This window comes from Pithys albifrons, chromosome 9 (genome assembly GCF_047495875.1).
Source record: "Pithys albifrons albifrons isolate INPA30051 chromosome 9, PitAlb_v1, whole genome shotgun sequence".
NCBI classification, from domain to species: Eukaryota; Metazoa; Chordata; class Aves; order Passeriformes; family Thamnophilidae; genus Pithys; species Pithys albifrons.
The window spans coordinates 5,346,192-5,368,748 of NC_092466.1; the positions used below are offsets into that span (position 1 = coordinate 5,346,192).

Sequence of the window (22,557 nt, forward strand, 5' to 3'; positions counted from 1 at the left end):
CTGCTCTAAAAGGAATGACTGAAACTGTTCAGAGCAGTTATTTGATGTGTTAGATGTGTCGGGGAATTTGAGGATTCTTTCTAGAAAAATTTCAAGGGAGTAGACTATCTGTCTTAATGGCATATGATGCTGTTTGCTGCCTCCCCTTTTCTTGTTCAGCATAAAAATGTTTTCACAAAGAACACTGAGCTGGAATGACAAAAAAAAGGGTTTGAAAATGACTCCATTGTCAATTAATTGAAGAAGGATGGGTTCGTGGAGCAAAAGTACATAGGACCCAAATTCTCTGTTCATTCCAACAGAAAATGGGTTGTTGTTCTATGAATGGACAGAAGACAAGATGAGGTTTTTGTTCCCCTGATCTATTTTATTTATTTATTTATCTAAGCTATTAAGGTTACTGTTCTCAAGTGCTGCTTGGTGCTAAAATGCTTGGTGTGGTTCAGCCATGATTTATGGATTTTTATTTTTTTCTTTGCATTCTTTCCATTTTAGTCTTTACCAGTTGGCACTGTGTGCCTTGCTATTAATTGCTTTTTAATTATCTCCCATTCAAGGGGAAAAGAGGAAGGTGGAGAGATGTTACAGTATATTTTGAGGGGACTTGCTACTCTCTGCATCCTCCATTTGTGATACAGTGACAGTGAAGGATCTGAATAAAATGTAGTGCCAAGTGTGAGCCAGACAGCCCTTCCCAACGTCTGCCCCTGCTTCTCTGGGCAGTCTGAGCCTGCTGTGCAGGAGGGTCAGGAGGGAGAGGCTTTGGGGCTTCTCCAACACAGTGCCTTTTGAACGGGGTGTGGCATTGAGAAAGGACCCCAAGGGCAGCACCTGTGCAGCCAGAATTGTTGCAAGATGATATTTTATGTTTCTCACAAGTCGTTGTGTGCTTCCAACAGAGTCCAGTTTGTAAGCCCTGACTGAAACTTTACTGTAGAAGATAAATTGGTTTCTTTTTCAGAACAGTGTGGTTTTTTGCTGTTTATTGTTGATGATGGTTTAATGGATTTATAAGCACAAAATGATTTTCTATCAGTGGAGGATTATAAAGAAACTACACCTTGAATGTCTTCTTGTGATTGCATTGATGGCTCGTTAGCCCTAAGTGCCTGTATTGACAGCCCCACCTTCTGAGGAAGTTTTCAATGATAGTTCATTTACCTGCTTTACTTGTGATGTGAGAAAAAGTTAGCGATGATCCAAGAAAAAAAGATACTGATATCCCTCAAGCCAATAGTATTAAGTCAAAAAAGTTGCAAGCTGCCATGAAAATACTTCAAATCTCTAGTACACTACAGACTCAATTCTGTGTAAAATGGACTTTCTTTCATCCTCTTGCCTCTGTGGTGGTTGCACGTCTTTAGAGCAGCAACAATGAAAAGAAAGTGTGAACCTTCTCCTGAGAGGCTCTTAAAACTCCAGGTGTTGTTCCTTCCCTGAGATTTTTGAACTCTTTATGCATTTTGGGCCAAATCTGCAGGGGATGGTGGTGGAGTTGGAACGTGCCAGGTTTCTGTCAAGCCATGACCCCCAGTAGCCCCCCAGTAGCCCACAGTACCCCCCCCCCCCCAGTTGCAGCTCCTGCATGTTGGAGCAGCCTCAGGTACCACCAAGGCTGAACAGGAGGCAGAAATAGTTATGACCACTGTCCTGTAAACATGTAGATCTGCATTAAACTGACTTTGATTCAAACTTACTGAAGTTTTAGTCATTTAAACTTCTATTGTGTCAATATTTATTGGCATGTGATGCTAAGCATTCAGTTGTTTATGATACTTTGTTTTCTGTGTTAAAAGTGTGTTTAAAATGCAGGGAACTGCATGAAGCTGCTTTTACATTTCAAGATGCACATGCACATTTATTGATTTTGAAATAAAGCAAGGGGATTGCCTGGGCAATTTTTAATTATTTTAACTCTGAAAAGTGAGGACTGTAAACTTAGAATCTCAGCAAAGTGCTTGACTTTTTAAGTGCAGTTCTGATTTTAATAGTCCCTTAATCCTGTATTGATGTATGTTTAATACCCCGTTGAATTACCAGGTTTTGGGAAGATCAGGACTTAATCTAGCATGTAGTATAGTTACTCATTCCAGCCCATTTGCCTTCAAACTCAGTTTTTAATGTGAAGGTGATTATGAAGAAAAGTTTCCAAACATCTGGCATTAAGAGAAAACTGAAGTGTTGATGCTTCAGCTCAAAGACTTTGGGGATCCATAACATTAAACAGGCTGTTTTTCTGAAGATGCAAGTAGACATTTGTATACCTTTAAATGGCAGTAATTCAGATGAAAGCATAATAGTGAATGTGTTGTTACCAGCCATGAGAATAGTGTTGGGCACTTGGACAGAGCCAGGAGCACTCCCCTGTGTGCTGACATTGCTGCCCAATGCAGAGCTGTGTGCAGAATGACTGCCACAACATTTCCTACTGTAATTTCATTTTGTTCAGCTTTGTGTGCTAAAAACGAACTTACTTGGCAAGAAGTCCAGTATTACAAATTTAATACTTTGTTTATAATTAAGGAGAGAGAATTCATTAGTATAAGGAGTTTGAAAACTAGTCTGAATAACATCTCTTTGTGTGTGTTAAGGATACATTAACTTGAATTTCATAATATTATTTATTCAAAACTCCTGCAAAATGAAGTTTCTACTGATAAACTTTCCTGTGCTGTTCTCTCCCCTTTGTCCTACAATTTTACTCTTTTCTTCTATCTCAGAATTTTGTAACACCTATTTGCATGTGTGTGCCACTGTTGTTGGGCTTGTTTCTTCAGTACTGGACTATGGCTATTTCAGTGTTGAATGACTAAAAGTAAATTATTTGGCTTTTATTGTTGGACTTAAAAACAACTGTCTAGTGTACCATGTATTCATAGAAAGCCTTTAAGTTAAAAACCTTATACTGCCAGAGGACAGGGTTGGATGGGATATTGAGCAGGAGTTCTTTACTATAAAGCTGGACAGGCCCTGGCACAGGTTTGCCCAGAGAAGCTGTAGCTGCCCCATCCCTGGAAGTGTCCTAGGCCAGATTGGACAGGGCTTGGAGCAACCTGGGCTGGTGGAAGGTGTCCCTGCCCGTGACAGGGAGCACAATGAGCTTTAAGGTCCCTTCCAACCCAAACCATGCCTTGGTTCTTTGATTCCAGGGTGATGGGGGGCTGGTGGGTGCTGTGGTGGCAGTTCAGATCCCCGTTCCTGCAGCTCTGGGGCTGTTGGCTCTCCCAGGGGATGTCTGTGTGGGCGGTGGGGCTGGCATGGTGGTGCTTCTCTTTGCACATCTCCAGTTTGGGAGGCCACGTGCCAGCTTTGTGACAACTGGCATGTTTCTGCATTAAGGCTTTTGCCTCATCCCTGATGGGCTGGTTCTGCCCTGTGGTTCTTGAGCTCCCCATGCCGGGATGGTCCCAAGGTGAGGTTGGATGTTCTCCTGCTGGGAACGGACTCCTGGGAGAGCACAGAGGGCCTTTGTTTACAAACCCTCCTCTCCCAGCAAACAAAGCAAACTTGTTTAACAAACACTTGACAAACAAAACAGACCTAAAATTAGAATGCTAGTTTCATGAATGAAATTTACTATGAAAATAAACATTTTTGAGGACAATAGATGAAACTTCTTTCAAAGCCCATTTGTTTTGATGGTCCAGAATTCTTGTGCAGATCTACTTGCTGATCTTTGGTACAGATCAGTACAAAGCTGTTGCTTTGCTTGCTGTTAAGCTTTAAGTTCTAACACATGCTTGGAACACTGTGGTAATGCAAGCCTTTTTATTTATTTATTCAGTTTTTAATCTGCAGATGTAAGAGAGACAAGTAGGTTCAGATTTTTTGGCAGAGGCGCATTGCTTGGTCTGCTAATATAAATTGTAGACACTTAAAGACTGAGATTTATCATTGCCTTATTGTCTCCTTCAGATTTCTAATCTGAATAATATCTCTTTGTGTGTGTTAAGGATACTTTAACTTGAATTTCATAATATTATTTATTCAAAATCTCCTGCAAAATGAAGTTTTTACTGATAAACTTTCCTGTGCTGTTCTCTCCCCTTTGTCCTACAATTTTACTCTTTTCTTCTATCTCAAAATTACTATAACACCTATTTGCATGTTGTTGAACTTGTTTCTTCTGTACTGGGCTATGGATATTTCAGTGTTGAATGACTACAAGTAAATTATTTGGCTGTTACTAGTTTTATTGTTGTTGGACTTAAAAAAAACTTGTCTAGTGTACCATGTATTCATAGAAAGCCTTTAAGTTAAAAATCTTGTACTATTTTGAATTATAGTTTTCAGAACATTATTTCTTGCTTTCAGATGTATGAAAGCAAATAGAAATGAAAAAAACTGGAGTGGCAGATTTTAAAGTGACGTTGTTTTTCAACATGATTTAGTGGCATAAATCCTATAAATGCTTTTAAAAATCCCACATAGTATATCTTAATCTAAGCCAACATCACACATCTGAATTCTTAATTAGGAGTATATTTCAACTTGTGAATATCAGCGTTTCACAATTTGCAAAGCTGTCAATTAGTCTGGTATTTATTATGTCTTGAAATATTGCACAGGCTGAGTTGGTAGCTGGGGCATGAAGGTGAAATATGAAATTATTTATTCAGTATAAGGCTACCATCAGCCCAGACGTCCTTGGGTAGGTCTTATTTTCTTGCCCTCAGAGTCTAGTCTGGATGGATTTTTGGCAAGTCGTGTGTGGTTTTGGCTGGGTTTTTTGAAACCCTGTCAGAGGCTGGAGCAGGACTTTGGGGGAGTCTCGTACAGGAGGGATATTCCCGGAGGTGGGATGGGTCTGGGCAGGCATGGAGAGAGCTGATCCACAGGGCTGGGCAGAACAAGGAGCTCGGAGTGTCTGGGGGCTCAGGAGGGGTTGAGTCGGATGAAGAGTTGAGTTTTGGAGCTGGGAGAAGGGAAGGTGTGGGGCTCCAGAGAGAACTCTCTGATGGGAGACACCAGGAGAGGCGTGGGGAGCTGGGACACTGGTGAGCACTGGAGCTTGCTGGGGAAGGTGGACTTGGGAGTCATCACAGAACTCAGGGCTGCAGGGGGGAGCTCTGAGGCCTGACATGCAGGCAGGGAATTGCCAAAACCTGTTAGAAATCCAGGGAAATGGATGGGCAGGAAGAAACAGGTTTCTCTGTGCCCTGTTGGTGCTCAGGCCTGAACATTTTAATCCAGAAGCTGACAATGTGCAGCTGCATTAAGTTGCAAGAGCAGTCCATGCATTGTTCAAGGATAAAGAGTAAATTGGAAACTTTATAGATGCCTGAAAATGAAATCTATAGAATTTACCTCCTTTCCTCTTGTGCTGTCCTTTAGAATTGCTCCTTTAAAAGCTGGGAAAAACCAGATTGGAGTTGAAGTGAGTCACAGGATTCAGAGTAGGAGATTTCTTAACTGTCAAAAATAATTTCTTGTAATTATCACAAAATATTAAAATGTTTAATTTACATTGTTTTACTGTTTGGTACATCGTAACCATGATCAGTAGTTTTGTAAAATGAACATAAAAATGATGCACCCTTTCCTCATTCCCATTTCTGTTGTGCTGCTGGTTTAGATCTGGTGAATTTTAAGTTTTTAGTTCCCTGTGCAGTTGTACAGAAAAAAAAACCACAAAAACATTAAAACATGCTCACTTTCATTTAAATTCTATCAATTTAATTTTATGCCTATTTTTTCTACTAAATAAACATGGTGTGTAGTGTTTTTACTTTGATAAGGATATAGTAGGAGCCTTTTTGACAGGGAATTCCTTTAGTTTTCCTGTGGAATATGTCTGTAAGCCACAGAGGAATGCTGTTCTTTTAGATATAACTCCAGCTAGTGTGGTATTAATAAATGTTTAGAGCTATTTGATATCAGTGAGACCATTTTGTGTGTATAGGGGTAAAGCTTGGTCCTGATCTATTAACTTGTGCATATTTTCCCCTGTAATTATTTCACTTCATATTAAATATAAGAAAATAAACTTTAATACTTAATTTCATATATTTAACTTAATGAACTCAGAAAATATTGTCAGTTTATGGCAGCCCTTCAAGAGAGAGATATGGGATCCACATGATTGAAACACTCAATTATTTTTCTTTTTTTTTTCCTCCTTTTGCTTCTCACAGCTGCCAAAATAAACTCCTTTTGAGATAGACCTAAGTCAACAAGGGCTGGTGTGTCTCTAACGAAGCATTCCTCTTGAGGCCCCTACTTGGGTTTTATCTTTTGGTCATAGTTGTTTTTTGGTCTCACTTTCCAACTTTAATGCTGGGCTCTCCTGAAGAATTTCTGCTGCAGATTCAAAATAAACAAGTTCCATTTCAGTAATCATACAACTTTTATTGCCCCAAGCTCTTTGATTTTTTGCGGTAAAAAACCAACACATATTGCATTTTTTTCTGTAATATGCTTTTAAAATACCAAGTTTTTGAAAAAGTTGGCTAAAACTTAGGGAAGCTAATAATCCTTTAATGTATGAGCTTGTCCCTCTCATTGTTTTCTGCTCAAGGTTTCTCAAACTGTGCTACTTTTTTAGCATTCTTGAGTAGCTTCTCTATGGACAAGTTTCCAGCTCCAGGAGAATATCTGAGTGGTACCATCTTTAATTAGCTGGTTCTCAGCTGAATTTTTAATGGAAATTTCCAGTAAGTATTAGCTGATTTTGTATATTTTATTTGGAATCACAGAATCATTTTTCCTGTAGAATGTTTTGAACATAACAGCTCTTTGAATTCGTAGGGAGTCTCAGTCTCTAAATGTGCACAATTACACCTTGAATTAGAAACCTTCTTTGGAACCTCAGTCTTGTGTTGATGTCACTATTCTGCCAGTTTAGTATCACTGCTTCTAAATATTAGTGAATGAGAGATATAAAATGGCAATATTTGAAGCTGTGTAATGTTTTGTTGCTCTTGGTGGCATCTGTGGAATTTCAACCAGGAATTCCAGCCAGTGGAGTTTTCCTGTAAGTACCATCTCATGTCAGCATCTCTTATTTTTGTACATCAGAGGCAAAGTTTATGTAACAACAGTGAAAGATAAACTTAATTTCAATACTCTATTTTAATGAAATACCACTGTGTACAGCAGAGATTAGCAGATACAAACAAAAATAAATAATACAAAAAAAGAGGAACCTTGGGAAATGTAAAGAAGGCAAAATAGATACATTAATAGTTTGGTGATGTAAAAGTACTTAGAAAATGTGCTTAAACAGTGGCCCTAATTTTATGTAAACTTTTTTTTTAAAAGCTCCATACTTGTAATATTTCCCTTTGTTTCTCACTTCCAGGAGTTGTCTTCATACTTGTCTGTCATTGGGGTATTATTATTTCAGCTTTGGATTTAAACAGTCAGCCAATTTAGGGCAGTTGAGAATCCATAAATCAGCTGTTCTGCCATCCAAAGTCTGGAACCAGACTACAATAGCAGTTTCAGGGTAAATAATGCACCTTATTGCTCTTGAAGGGACCATTTTGTAATGTTTGTACTTCTGGCTCTACAGTGTAAAACACCATATGCAATTTCAGCCCAGAGAGTTTAATCTAAACAGTGAATGCTGCTGAAATCTCAAAATCACTAATGTGGAGCTTGTCTGTGTATCCATCCATATTTCTTACTCAGAGATAAGGAATCAGAGGTGTGGAGTGGGAACAGGCACAGGTATTTCATGTCCTCTGTCCCAGTTCAGAAATGTTACTGTACACACACTGGCTTGAGTAGATCCCAAAATGCAAAGAACAGGAACATAAAAGACTGACAGCTGCCCCCTGCAAAGTTATCTTTAAATTATCTTTTCAGAAGTATTCATCTAAGTATGTGTCTATCTCTACTCATCAAGGAGATGATACAAGTACAGTTTTGACACTGTCACTCCTGAACATACAGAATTTTTTCCTCCTTTGACTTTATTCCAGACACAGTGTCTTTGATAGGGTGGCTTCAGATGGAGAGTGGCTTTAGTTGCTTAGAACAAGTAATGGAATATTCTCACTTACTGTTCTTTATAAATGAGAAGGAACAAGCCCTTGGCAGGAAGTCTTGGAGGAGAGAGAGCAATGCTTGAAATAGTTGTTAGAGGATGCCCAGAGCTGTGTCTCGTCTTTAAATCTGGACTGTTGCATCTCAAGCTGGACAGAGTGAGAGACTAAAGGGGAAAGGAAAAAAACCAAAACCTGTCCCAAATGTTCCTTTTTTTCCCCTCAGTGCAAAGCAAACTTTTCTCTCACAGCCCATGAGCCTTTTCAGACACCTGTTGGCTGTTCCCAGTCTCAAAAACAAGCTAGGAAGTGTTCAATAGTTTGGATAATTTCTGTGAAAGAGGACCAGATGAAAGCAGCTATTTAGAGTGTACACTGAGTGATGAAAACAGCAGAATCAAACAATTCAGGAGATTTGTAGGATTAGCATGTGTTGGGAGAATAAAGAAAACAGTTTCTGAAGGTATTTTGAGGGGAGAGGGAAGTATTTCTTTGGAATTCCTTCTTTGCAGAGCACATAGACAAAAAAAGTGGTGAGATTTACCTTAAATCTCAGTGAAATTTAAGATAATTTAATTCCATTTTTATAATGGGTTGAGGGCATGTAGGCAGTTAACGGCCAAATAATTGCATGATAATTTTGGGATATTGAGAATGAAACTTGGCTGCCTTCCTTTTTGAATTTACTCCTTATCTTAATCTGTTTTACACTTACCTGAAATATTTTGTTTAGCTGAGGGCCATTATTGAAACCTTCTGAAATGCCTTTCTTTTTTTATTTAGTGAACAGCTAAGTATGAATATATAGTCAATAACTGTAGGAAATTATGTGTTTCCTACTAGTTGTATGACATGTGAGAACAAGTGTCAGAAGTATTTTCACTTTGGAAACAGTTTATTAACAGTTATTTCTGTTATACTTTACATGGAACTGGGAAATAAGCAGAAAAGAGGTGAAAATTGTCAAATTATGCACAAATTTGCTTTGATCAGTCAGTTTAAAGGTCCATGAGGCACATTTAGGAAGAAAATACCAAAAACTGTAATGTCATAATCAATTAATTGGCCTAAATAAGGGTTGGAACGAGATGATCTTGAAGATGCTTCCAACCCAAACCATTCTGATTCTATACTTCTTTTGGAAATGCAACTTCAAATTATATTTACGTTTCACTTATGGGAAACCAGAGAATATGGGAAAAGTTGGGTATTTGCTCTGAGCTTCCATCTTTGAGGTGCCTTGGGAAGCACCTTACAGCTCCCTGCTGCCTTTAAATTCCAATTACACAGGGTCTGAAGATGTAACTGAAAGAATGAGAATCAGAACAGCTTTGAGAAGATCAGGGACTAACACTTCATGTACTTCTCTAAAGTAGTTTGAGTTCTGTGAGCTGCAAAGTGAATTTTGGTTATTATTTGTAACATCTTTGAAGGATTACAACACATTAGTCTTTAATGGGAAAGAAAGATGGCTGAGCTCTTAAGAATGCAGCTCTGGAGTCCTGAAAATGTAGAGTCCATAATGAATTTCAAGTTTGCAGTTGGATAAAATCAGCTTGTTGGATCCTGGCACTGGAGTACCAGGCAGCCTGTTCACATGTGGTGGAGCCCCTGGTGAAACCCAACCTATTATCTGAGTTACCTAAGGATGTAACTGCTCTTTGTCCTGACTGTTGTGTGCTGAATGCTTTTTGATGATAAATCCAAAGCCTCCAGCCACGTCTCATGGATGCACAGAGCTGTTTGCTTGCTGGCAATTACTAAAGGGGGTTATAATGGTTTGGACAGTCCTGTGGTGTAAAGGAGAGCACTCTGGACTCTGAATCTCAAGGTTGTGAGTTTCAGTCTCAGTGGGGACTATCCCCAGGCAGTTAAAGACTCCCTGCCATCCCATCCCATCAGGTCTCGGATGCTCAGCAGGGTCAGCTCTGGTCAGTACTGGGGGCTGTGACAGTCCCGAGGACTTCCCTGGCACTGTCCAAGCTCGCTCAGCTGTGGCAGGTGGACCTCAGGACTGAAACAGTGAGGCCAGTTCTGTGCACGCTGAGCCTCACCTAAAACATCCACTGTGCAGGCTGGAAGGCACAGGGCACACCCACGTGGGGAGAGCCCTTCCCAAATCTGCGTTCGCAAAGTTTGGCCATACATACATAAAGTGGCTTAAAAAGATATTTAAAACAGTGACTACAGGATGGGAGTGACTGTGTGTAGGTAGTTTTGGGGTGGCTTCTGAAGTCTTTTAGGCCTGGTACAGGTGGATCCCATGGGAGTGGCTGGACAGTTGGAAGCACAGAGGGGTTCAGGTGTCCAGCTCTGTCCCGCCGGCGCTGGCTCAGCACGGGCTCCGCCTGCACTAACACGGCGGCTCGAGTTACTCGGAATGGGCTCTCCTGGGGATCCATAAAGTCTATTCCTGTTTGTGTACTGAAAGCAGGGAGCAAGGCTCTGCTGTAGCACTTTGCTGTGGGATTCCAGAGGGGTTGTCTTTCGGGGGAAGCTGAATGCAGTAACCCCGTGGTCTGTTGTGCCCTTCCATGGGCTCCGATGGGTCACAGGCGATGGTTTGGGGCTGCTTTGTTTATGTAGCCAGAACGCTTCTTTTTAAGCATCTGTCTGGAAATGGAGATGAAGGCAGTCTTAATTCACTTTTAATAAAAGATCAATGCCTTTATTATGAAAAAATAGAACACAGATGTAAACTGTACCTGATAAAAGAATTAAATGTGTGTTTAACCTTCCTATTTTGTTTTTTCAGTGCTACTGGTGCTTGACCTTCTTCGTTGTTGAGACTATTGTCTTTCTTGGTAGTTTTACATTTTAAATTTTAGTTAGACTAGAAAAACAAACTCTGCTGGTGTTTTTCATCTCAAGTGCTTACCAAATCCCTCAGATTTTACAAAATATTTAAAAAGTAATCTCCAGACTGAAGTCTCATTAAAACCTTTGCCCTTCCTGTGGAACAAAAGTTCAGAGACGTTCTGGTCGATCCTAATTTGGAAACTGTAAAACAAAAAACATCATGGTGTGAAGTATTAATTTAGGCTTGGCAGCCTCACTGTAAAATTTATTTCCAGAAGCTTCCAATTAAAGTGCAGCATGTCTAATTGTATAAGAGAAAGAGCACTTCAAGGTTCTTTCTTTTATATTATATAGGAGCAAAAATGCCCCAAACATTAGTGAAAATAAAATGTCTTTGAGGTATTTTTTATTAAACAAGAAGTCACCTTTATGTTGCAATGAGTTGCCTTGGTAGAAGAAACCACAAACTCAGGAATGTCTTAGCCATTCTGACTTTCAGTATTGCTCTTTAATCAAGCCCTTTGATACATTAGTCAAGTATTTCTCTTTCAACTTTCTTTATATATTTATTATACCTGGAACTGTCCTGCTCCTGAGCTGTGCAGTTTGGATGTTTTCCTCCTGTGACTCTTTCACCCTAATTCAAAGAAGAAAAAGCCAAATTTGATAAAGGACAGGTTGACTAAAATGGTTAAAGGTGTAGAATACCTTATCTAGTAGAGCAGCAGAGGATTTAGGTCCCTTCAGTCTGATGGAAGTATCATGGAATCACAGAATGGGGTGGGTTGTGAGGGACCTTAAAGCCCATCTCATCCCACCCCCAGCCATGGGCAGGGACACCTCCCACCAGCCCAGGGTGCTCCAAGACCTGTCCAACCTGGTCTTGGACACTCCCAGAGATGGGACAGCCACTGCTTCTCTGGGCACCTGTGCCAGGGCCTGCCCACCCTCACAGGGAAAAATTTCTTTCTGATATTCAATCTAAAACTCTCTTTCAGTTTATCCTGAACCATATTTGTCTGTAAAATGATGAGTGAAGGGAAATAAGGCAACAATTGTTTGCCTCAGAGACAGGAATGAGCTCCAGTTTGCAGATGGAAGTAAAAGCAATTGTTCAGCATTATGCTGTGGCAAAATCCATTATTCCTGAAATTACCTGATTTTGGAAGGCCTTGTACTGCAAACTGTTGAAGGTCAGGTGTGGGTGGGCAGAGGAACACTATGTGCTCATACTGACATTTAGTCTTCACAGAGTATTATCTACTAATTGTTAGAAATGGGATATTTGACTATTCCACAGACATGGGTATGACCTGCAGTGACTCTCATAATGGTTCAAAATATGTTAATATTGCATCTATGAAGAGTGTTTTTGAGTGTCCATAAAAATTTTTAACAGCGTCCAAAAACCTAAATTTTAGGTAAATATATGGTTATTTATTTCCAAAAAGAGTTCATAAAAGCACATTTTATCTCTTGGATATTTCTTGACAAAATGTAGATGCACAGGCAGAAATATGTGCAGTTGTTGTATATTGACAGAGTGCATTTCATCAGCAGGTGGTTTTGGATTTGGGAAGCTGAAACCTGAGACAAGTGCTTAGGGATGGTCTGTAAGATGATACTTTTTGTTTAAAGTCTTGTAGTTTAATAGTCCCAAGATGGTCTGGACAGCTTAAACAGGGCTACTGTGCAAGAGATTTTTTGTAATGAGATAAAAGAAAGCAAAATGTTTTCAGTTGTGAAATTTTGCTCTGAGCAGAATGACTTCTGAAATGAATGCTGATTTAATCTGAAGTCAGAGAGAAATGATTTTCAGAAGCAGATTTGCAAATCTGATTAAGTTCTATTGTGATAAATCCCTCTGCAGCACTTCCCTTTGGGAGATCCCCTTTTTATTTTAGATTTATGCTGTTGTACACTGCAAATCAGCAATATCAGGAATAAGAAGGAATATAAATAGTATGCTTAGAGGCAGTTTTTTTAGATGATGTAATCATTTCAGAGTGAGTAATGAAATTTGAACACTTTCCTTGAAGTGCAGGTGCTCCTTGACATGAGGTAGAACCTGTCTGGATTCTCAGGTTTAGATGTTTTCACAGTTCAGGAGGAAGGGGAGAGGGAAAAAAACCCTATAAATTGCATTCATAGTGATTTGTTTTCATATTGAGGTTTTAAATATTTTGAAGAACGTAAGTAAATTGAGAGTAAGTGGTCATGGAAAGGATGGAGGGAGAGGTAAAAGCCCTTAGACATCATTTCATTTGATTTAACCAATTCTGTGGATTCCCTGTTTAATTCTGTCAATACAGGCACAGGGCAAATGCTGGTCTTGGGGAAACTCACCTCGGAATGAGTCATGGGATGTGGGTTTAACCAGTCCTGTAAATAAAATGCCTTTTCAGCAGAACTGTCTTACTTAGGTATGTTTGGAAGCACATTTAGGAAGGGAGGATATCAAAGAGGAGCATCAATGGCTCCTTTCATTTTTACCTCCAATTCCATTGTGTGTCCCAGCTCAGTGATGTGTCATCCCTGCAGCCTCGGGTGTCTTCAGGGAAGTTTATTAACAGGGTTCTAAATTCAGGGGGAAGAAAACACCTAAAGGAAGCCACCTCAGAATTATTTCTTCCTTTTTCTTTCCTAAGTAGGGTGTTTGGATGCCTAAAATAAATACTGAACCTACAATGATGGATTCAATAATCATTTTTTCCTGTTACTCTGTTGCTCAGTGTTAAAGAAACCCTTTTTAATCATTATAACCAAACCAGTAATTCTGCAATGCAGTTAATTTTATATATCCTATTTTATGACAGACTATGACATTAGAGAATAGGGAAATTTAGCATAGATTCCAAGATGCTGGAGCAGTATCTTCTGGGATAACCAAGAGCCTGGGCTGTCCTTACTCACAGCCATGAGTGTGCCTGTGTTGTAGGAGAGGCTAATTTGCCACCTTGTATTTTCTGTGCTTAAGTGACAGCTGTGAAAAGTAGTTCCTTGGCTATTTCTGCCTTCTTGGCCAGTTGAGAAAATATCTTTAAATCAGTAAGGCAGTTTATGTACTGTTTTTCTAAATATGACTGAAAAGGCCTTTCTCCCCTTCCCCAAGTCCTTAAATTGTTTCATCTCAGTAATGGTGGCTAAAAGTGTTCTTTAAGCACTGCCTTCACATACCATTCAATTATTTCTGTTTAGAGAGCATAACATTTCAAAGTGGTTTGTTTAATAATGTCACTTCCATTCTCTGGCTTTAGAGGATTTTCTGAGGCCTTGAGGTTTAAACTTCTCCATGGAATTGAAGAAATATTGTTTTAATTTAATATAAAAATTTGCCTTTCATTAAAAAAACTAAAACCAACAACGGTAGTCACCAGTCAGTCCTGAGTGTGCTTCAAATGAGAAAATCAGTCATACAAACCATTCCAGAAGGGAACATCAGGTATTTGACAAGGTTCAGCATGAAGCTTGGTTATTTTTAGGTTTTTTCATGTGAACAGTCAGGACTGTTTTTATTAGAGATAATTCTTGTATTTTCTATTCGTCAATTTACAGTTGGTGGGAGATACATAAAAAAATACTGGTTTTCTGTAAATATTATGAAGACTGGAACAGTAAGAGTATAAAAAGAATTGGGAATCCCTGCAAATTTAAAAATTGTTTCTTCTGATCCTCCTGAATGGGGTGTTGCTACATAAGGGTGTGCCTAAAGGAATATCTTTATCTCCAGGCTGTAGTCAGGATAATTACGTATGTCCCTTCCCAAACATTGCTCAGCTTCACTGAAGGGTATCTTGCTTTTTTTCATAATAGATACTGGAAAAAAAACTCAACTTCATCTCAAGATGATAATCATAATTACCTGTGTAATGTAATTGATATGAAGAACTTATAATGGCATCACCTGCAGTGTGACTTCTGATAACACCCGGGCTTTTAACTTCTAATTGAGGTCCTTAAACTTTTCATTCAGTTTACTGTATGGCAGTTTTTCAAGCTGATACATGTAATGATATTTGCAATTTAAAGTTTCATTTGATATTGCCACCATATGGCTCAGGATGTTGAGAGGGTATGGATTGAATGAGTAATGGCTCCAAGATAAGATTTCTGACTTAAGTTATAGGTTGCTGAATAATCTTATTTTAAATCAAATGAAGATCTGATTAGAGGAGGTTGTTATTGCTGAGGTGGTGATTTTCCACATAGCTGAAGGGAAAATAGTTATGTCTGTTTAGTTTCTGGGAATGTCTGCAAAGAATATCTTCTTAATAAATCAACAAAAAATGGTAGAATTTCACTAATCATTACCTTTAAGCCAATCCAGGAAAAACTCCATGAATTAAAATGTTACTATTTAAGTAGCAATGAATGAAATGCTCCATCACTAATGTAATAAAAGCATCCTGCTTACTGTTAAGTGGTTTTTTTCTATTAGATTTTTTTTTGTCTCCATTATTTGGTAGAATTGCCAACACTTGAGATGAGCTGCTTCTGGAGGTGCTGAGTTTTTTACTGTCACCACCAGCTCAGCAGAACTCCAGAGGGATAACTTAAATACAGGGTTTCAGTAAGCAAAGCCAAAACTTCTCTAGTCCATCCTGGATAGCGTGGAAGTGTGTTGTGTTAATTTTACATTTTCATCAAGTGCCAAGGTTCAGTTTCTGTCCCTGAGATGGTGCCGAAATGACTAAAACCTGTGATTTCCCTGAGAACTCATTTGGTGTAGATCAGATTAAAACTATTCCTTGCTCTTTGGAAAACAGGCAAAGTTGTGGCCAGGGTGTTCTTGTGCAACTGGTGTGACTGCTCTCTTTTTGTTTTTTCCCTTCTTTTGTGCTTTGCAGGGTCAGTACAGGCCCTCTGACCTGCTGTGCCCAGAGACCTACGTCTGGACGCCGATCGAGCAGTGCCTGCCCCTGCTCGAGCACAGCAAGTACTCCCGGTTCAACCAGGATGGAAAAGCAGGTGAGGTTACAAGCAGTGACAGGCCTGTAAACTGGGCTGTCTCTGTAATGTGTCAGTATCATCTGCTGCTGAAGCATCCTGAAAATCTCATCTGTAAAATATAAAACAGATAAAAATGTAAAAATCACAACCCCTGCAGCAAACATCAGCAAACAAGAGAGTTTTATTCTGAAACCCAAAATAAGCAATGCAAAATTTAAGTGCATGCTGTTTTATAGACTGTATGTAGTTCAAAATTTAACACATATTGCTGCCTTGCAGATAATTATATTTGCTATTCTGGGCATGAACAAAACCAATCAAATAATTGTTCCTCACATTCCAGTTGGGTGAAGGCATAAAGGGAGGAAATTGGAATCAAGGCAGGAAAGAGCTGAAGAAGCTTAAAGGCATCAAGTGCTTTTGTTAAGAAACAAAGTGGCAGATTTAGTTTAACAATCTGTCAGTGAATGTGAAAAATACAACCAACAGCAGAAGCACCTTAAAACATCTTGAAGTAGATGGGACATAGACTTACACATTCTGTAAAATAGTATAGAGTGCTTGAAAATGTTACTGGCCAGAACATAATACAGTAATACCACTGTAAAACAATGCAATCAAATGGAAAAAATACATATAATGGCAGGTCTGAAGGGGGCCATGTTAGAGAATGCTTGGAGTGGTACTTGTGGGAAAGGGAAACTAACTTATTAATTGCAAATTGCTGAATACTCTTTCTTTGAAATTTTCTTTCTCCCGTGAATAACAGTGGGGTGTGGCTGTGATATTGATCAGAGATATGTGGTGTTACTCAGCTCAAGAGTGTGTGAAGCCGTGGTCTCTTTCTGAACACCAAAATACAGATCTACCTGTCTCTGAGTTTCAGTAGTTTTCCACAGCTTCTTGTTTTTACATTTTTGTTTTACTCTTTTTCCTTTTTTTCTTTTTACTTTGTACTGTAGTTTAGTAGGATTTTCATTCCCTAGGCAGTGAACTGTTAACTATTTGAAGGGCAGGATGTAGATAAATCAAAGGAATTTGAATAGATGGCTTAATCAGGACTGTGAAGTTCTGAAAATGCTGTTGAGTTCCTTGCTTTGTTCCGTCCTGTGCTTGTTACTTGCTCAACTGGAACACTAATAATAATTACAAGAACTACCATAGCAAGGTTCAGATAAATTTCTAGATACAGATTCTGATTTAAAGTTTTAGTAGCAGGATTACCTGAAGGGTTCTGTGCAGAGAGAGCATGTTCTTTAGGGATTGTGCAGGCAACCATGTGATGTGGTGGGAAGGAGACTGGGGAGCACATTTGGGTGCTCGTTGGTAAGAGTATTTATCCTCATGGAGTATTCTCAGTGTGGAAGAGATTGAAATGAGCAGTACCTGATCATATTTTGATCCACTGGAATCATCCTTAGATTGGGTAGAGGAAACTGGAAAGACATCGCCAAGGTAGGAGGAAGAAGGGAGTGGTTTTGGAGGCCAGTGGTGTTGAGGATATTCTTGGTATTCAGACAGAAGAGCTAAACTGCTGCCTTTGGAGGTGTTAACCCCCTGCGAGCAAAGGGGCAGCATCTCCTCGACTGTGTGAAATCCCTGTGGCAAACCACTGGTTTGGAAACCACAGGGTATAAAGTTCTGCATCGTTATCAGCACAGAACATCTCACTGCAGACAGTCCTGGAGCTGTGACTTGTGTCCTGTGGTTTAAGGAAATTAAAACTCAGCTCCACATCACAGTGCACTGGGCTTGCTGTGAGCCTGCAGTCCTTGGGGGTTTAAGTAGTTGCTTGCTCAAAGGAAGACATTTCTCAGCAGTGAAATCAGTTTCCTTCTTAATTCTTGACTCTCTACAATAGTCAGCAATATGAGTTTAATGAAGTTACAGTGGATTTTGAAAACAGCAATAGGAATGATCATGTGCTTTATTCCTCTTGAATCAGCTTTCTGTAATACTGCCTATAATTATGGTTAAACAGATCATGATTTATCAGGAGCAGGGCCTAGAAACTGAGGGCAATAACCAGATCCACTAAAGGACTGGGAGGAACAGGGCAGCTTGCATTGCTGCCTGGGGCAATAAAACACTCTCTGGAAATGGTCGTCTTCTAATACTGTCTGTAATGTCAAAATTTCTGAAACATTACCTCATACTAATTTCTTCATAATTTTCAGCTATTTTTGAATGTATTTTCCTTCCCTTTAAAAAAAGAAATAAAATTTACCTAATAGATTTACCAGTTGCAGGTTCAGGAAAGAATGTTATGTGCTCTGACCTATAAATAATTGACTTGGTATCCTGGCAGTATTTTTGTCCTTCCACTTTCCATTTTTCTGAGACTAACCCAGTGATGTGTCTTTATAACATCTCTTGAGATTTTCAACTTGTTGGTCCTGGGAGAAGCCTGTGAAAAATGTCTTCATGAAGGAAAATGTTTATGAAAGTCTACTTTTGGGATGGTAATTAAATTTGTGGGAAACTGCAAATCTTTGTTCCCATCAGCACTGGACTGTCAAGACCGTTAAAAAGCAGCTTCAGATGAGGACAGATACAGTCCCAATCTCAAAGTGATTCAAAGCCTTCATAGTTACATGACTGTGTCACATAATGTGGCCTGTACATGGTGAACAGGGGGCTGTTACCCAAGTGAAACAGCTCAATCCCAATTTCCAGGGATGGCCCACAGCCATCTCAGCAGTGGAAGCTGCTTCCTACCCTCCTGTGTCTGCAGAAACTGCAAGTGCTGCACATCAAAAGGACTTGAGGCCTTTTTCTGCTTTCACTGATTTGTCTGATGGGGTTGATAAATTGGCTAAGCCAATCCACAGCTGTTCAACTTCCTGTATATCTAATGATAGAGTGAAATCAAAGTGGAATTGAATGGAACACATTAATTAAAATGAAAGTATTTTCTCCAGCTTTGAAAAGTTACACATAACAAAGGCTTAACACAGGCCCCTCTGTCTTTGCTTTGCATGTTCTTAGAGGCAAGACTCTTTGCTCCAGAGAATGGTTAACACAAACCATGATGGAAGCAAAAGGATGGGATAAAGAAATGGAAAAGCACTTCTGGGTTGCTGGGTAAATTATAGTAGTAGACCAAATTATAGTTTATTAATAGACTAGATAGTAATAGACTAAACTAAACTTTTTGTAAACATCCCAGTGAAGGAGAGTTTCAAAGAGTACTTAAGTTGTCTTTCAAGAGTTTATGGAGAAATCTTTTGTGGTGTGAGGGGTGTAGAAAAAATGAAGAAAATGGGGAGACACAAAGCAGCCTCCTTGGAAACAGATAAACTTGTCTGGACTATCAGGTCCCACAGTCAGAGGTAGAACTTGCATTGCTGCCTGTTGGTGTTAGCAATGGAGTCAGACTGTGGGGAGCTTTGGAAGGGATGTTCTCTGGTGTGCTCAGGGTACAGGAAGCTGGCAGAGACACACATAGAGAGATGGGGAAGAAAGTTTTGCAGTTGTTCATAGAATTAGAACAATGAGAAGAAGGACTTGGCAAGAGCAACCTCTTGGAATGTGTAAAACTTGAACATCTAGATAGATATGAGTAGAGATAAATAAGGGTGGCTGTTATTTGGATACACTATGTAGGAAGAAACTAGATGTGGAAACCTAAAGAGAGGCCAAAGCCAAACAAGTCAGCAACCACCTTCCACTCCTTTCTCTTGCTGCTGACCAGACTTTGCATCTGCCACGTCCACACAGCAATAAAGACCTTGCTTCTTCCAGCAGGGTGGAAGTCCTTAGAAGAATTTAGGATTTAGTCTGTTTCCAGCTGGTCTGAGCCAAAATTATGATAGACTTTGGAATCAAGAGATGATTTGTCTTTCCTGTGCCTTCCAGTGATCAGCCTGCAGCCACCCAGGAACTGGGCAGGCTGTGTCTGCACAAGGGACAGATGTTGAAATCCATAAAGCTTTTAAAATTGCCTCATGTTCACATACAATTCGTAACTTTTCTCTGGGGAAAACCAAAACCTAACCCCAAAACAACACTAAAATCTGTGCCTGAACTCTCCTCCTCCCCAGGAGTGTTAGCCCAGCAACTGATGCCGGAGTCCTGGGGCACTACACAGAGCTGTGCAGAGGTCAGAAAATTCTCACTTCAGGCACACATGAATCACTCTGTAAAAAACTCCATTTGATGTAATTATTTTTGGGCAGAGATGATAGCAGATCACTAGTTCTTGAGTTGCTGAACTAAGAAAAATTATTTAAGATTTCCAGTCTTTTTCTGTAGTAATCCTGTAACTTTTGTTGCAAGTTTCTCCCAGATTTTTAAAACTTGTAGGAATACAAGCTGAAAAAACTCTCTTTCACCAGAAATATACCTGTGTATTTCTCTGTATTCTGCTGCTCATAGTAAGCTGGAGTAGTGAAAGGCAAACAACGTTACCAGTATTTAACAACCCCTGAATCCTTATTAGAAATTGCATTATGCATCTTAATGATTCTTGCAAGAAACTGTGGGTTGTTATTAGTTCTAGTAAATAAAACTTAAAATTCTTACCCAGAAATCTTCAGACTTGGGCAATTATACAAAACTCTGTTTATTTTAAATATATGTTTTTGTTCATAATGTATTCAGTTGAAAAATAATCTGTCACAACTATTTCAATAACTGTAATTTCTAGTGTGGTATTTTTTCCAAACATTTAATTTTATGTACAGTTGGATACTACTCTTTGCTATTAAACAATATTTCAGACATGTTTTATGTTTATTGTGAGTGTGAACATAAGTATTTTGTTGACTTTTTTCCCCTCCCTCATCAAGTGCAGAGGCTGTTTAGTTTTACAATATATTTTAAAAATACAGTGCATTACCATGGTCCTGGTCTTACCTCTCCTCTCTCTCTCAGCAGAAAAGCCACAATCACACCTTTGTGTCCTGAAAGGGAACTGTGGTCACCCTTTGGTCAGGTCTGATGGTTCAGGTCCCTGGCAAAGGGCTGGATCCGTGTGGTGTTGCATCTTTGAATCCAGGCAGGGGGATTAATGCAAAAGCCAGTATATGTTAATGTTTATAAGGGTGGTGTGATGCAGATTAATGTTTACAAGGGTAAATGCACTGAAGTTCTTGAGATGATGAAAATGTGGTGGCGAAACTATCCCAGATGGAAAACATTAAACCAATTGTTTAGAACTCTGCAATCATCTGATTTGGGAGAAATTGCTGGTTTGCTCAAAAGCAATTGCTGTTTATAATTTTTTTAAGATAGTGTTGTGTACTTTGGAGAGTTGGGAAGCAGTTTAAATAAACTATTACAGATCACTTACTAAATTCTTCTAAACAACTAACTTTCCACTGTTATCAGAGCTATAGGTAATAAATTTGAATTCCATAACCAAGAAAAAACAGACATACCAGTTCTTTCCAGCAGTACCTCTAGAACAGACCCATCCTACAAGTTTGTATCTGTTTCTAATTAAGTTTATGAACACTTAGAGCCATCAGAATGCATATTTCTAAATCCAGTGTGATCCTTGAGCGTGCAAGATATTTAAACAATGAGGATAGTGCAAATAAGGTGTAGCCAGGCAGATTTTTCTCTCACTTTGTAGTATGTCTGGATTAAATTGAAATGACTGGCATGGGGTTTTGGCCTCATATGCAGAAATATGCTCAAATATTGCAGTGCTTCTGTAACAAAATGGCAGTGTTAGCATTAGTCACTTAATTTGTGGGTCCTAAGGAACTGGCAGGGCATAAATTGATGTGTGGGTTAGAAAGTGCAAACTTTAAAGAGTATTTCTGATTTAAAAGTTTGTATTTATTGATACTTTGAATATAGCTGCTTCTGACAAACATGTAGCAGAGTAAACCAGTGCCCCTCAAGCAGCAGCATTGTCTCACTTCTAGTGTGGCTTGGACTGCAAAAACCTCAAAAACATGTTTTAATACAAAATTGCCATCATAGAGATTGTGTAATGAGCAAATGTATTTTGAAATTAATTGTTTTGAGGATTTTGCTTGGAAAAATAAAGATATCCTGGCATACTTTGCTTCTCTTTGCATTGAAGAGATGAATCTTAAATGAGTTTGTGTTCAAGATACTCCTTCACCTTTTGAATGTTGTGACACTGGATTCTCTAGCAGAGTAATTCTACCTTTGGTTTTTTTGTTGATTTCTTTTTTTGATGACTGGACCAGAAATGAACTGAGGAGTTGCTGATGGTTCAGGGGACTGTGGGGAAGGGGAAGGACTGCCAAATCCTACCAGGAATCATTTTCCACATGCAGAAGGTGTTAGAAGCACAAGAGCAGAAATTAAAACTCAAATAACATGGGGAAAGCAGAGAGATCATGCAGATTTATTTCATGCTGAGGACAACCAGCATATGGGATTAGTTTCAAAATGTGATAAAAGTTGAAAGCTGTAATGAGGCCCAGGCCCAGAGCAGCCGTGGCAGCGACACCACAGGCATGTGCTGAGCCCTGCTCAGCCACCTCTGCTGGGGTCAGACCTTCTGGAACCATCTGTGGTGCCTCCAGAATGTTCACTCTCTGCTCTGGTGACATCATCCCAGCTTGCCACGTGGTCCATAATTGATTCCATGTTTTAATTAATTTAGCCAGTAAATTGATTGCTGGAATCTGATTTATTTAGCTGATAAGCTACTGCCAATTGCTTCAGTTTTTCCTATTTCGTGGAAATGTTTGCATTTGTAATTCTCAGGTTGACTCTCGTCTCTGATTGTTCTCCTCCTCACATATCAGTCTTAATGAGGACTTCTCCCTTCTTTCTGAAAGATCCTCTTGCTGCTCTCTGCCATTTTCACTTCTGTACTGTTCAAATATTTTAC

The 22,557-nt window shown here is 39.3% G+C and overlaps 1 protein-coding gene and 1 long non-coding RNA gene across 5 annotated transcripts in view; one reads left to right on the top strand and one right to left on the bottom strand.

Annotated features, from left to right (window-relative positions):
* Positions 1-22,557, top strand: part of ATE1 (arginyltransferase 1) — an 80,850-nt gene that overhangs the window by 43,234 nt on the left and 15,059 nt on the right. For all 4 annotated transcript variants that reach the window (XM_071564432.1, XM_071564433.1, XM_071564431.1 and 1 more), the window contains exon 11: positions 15,635-15,755. In XM_071564432.1, the coding sequence (XP_071420533.1) occupies positions 15,635-15,755 (121 nt within the window). The remainder of the gene's footprint in view (positions 1-15,634; positions 15,756-22,557) is intronic.
* On the bottom strand, positions 12,036-20,727 carry LOC139676021 (uncharacterized). Its single transcript, XR_011698577.1, has 4 exons — positions 20,595-20,727; positions 13,281-15,846; positions 13,134-13,169; positions 12,036-12,047 (listed from the first exon to the last, which is right to left on the bottom strand). It is a non-coding gene; the product is annotated as an uncharacterized lncRNA (long non-coding RNA).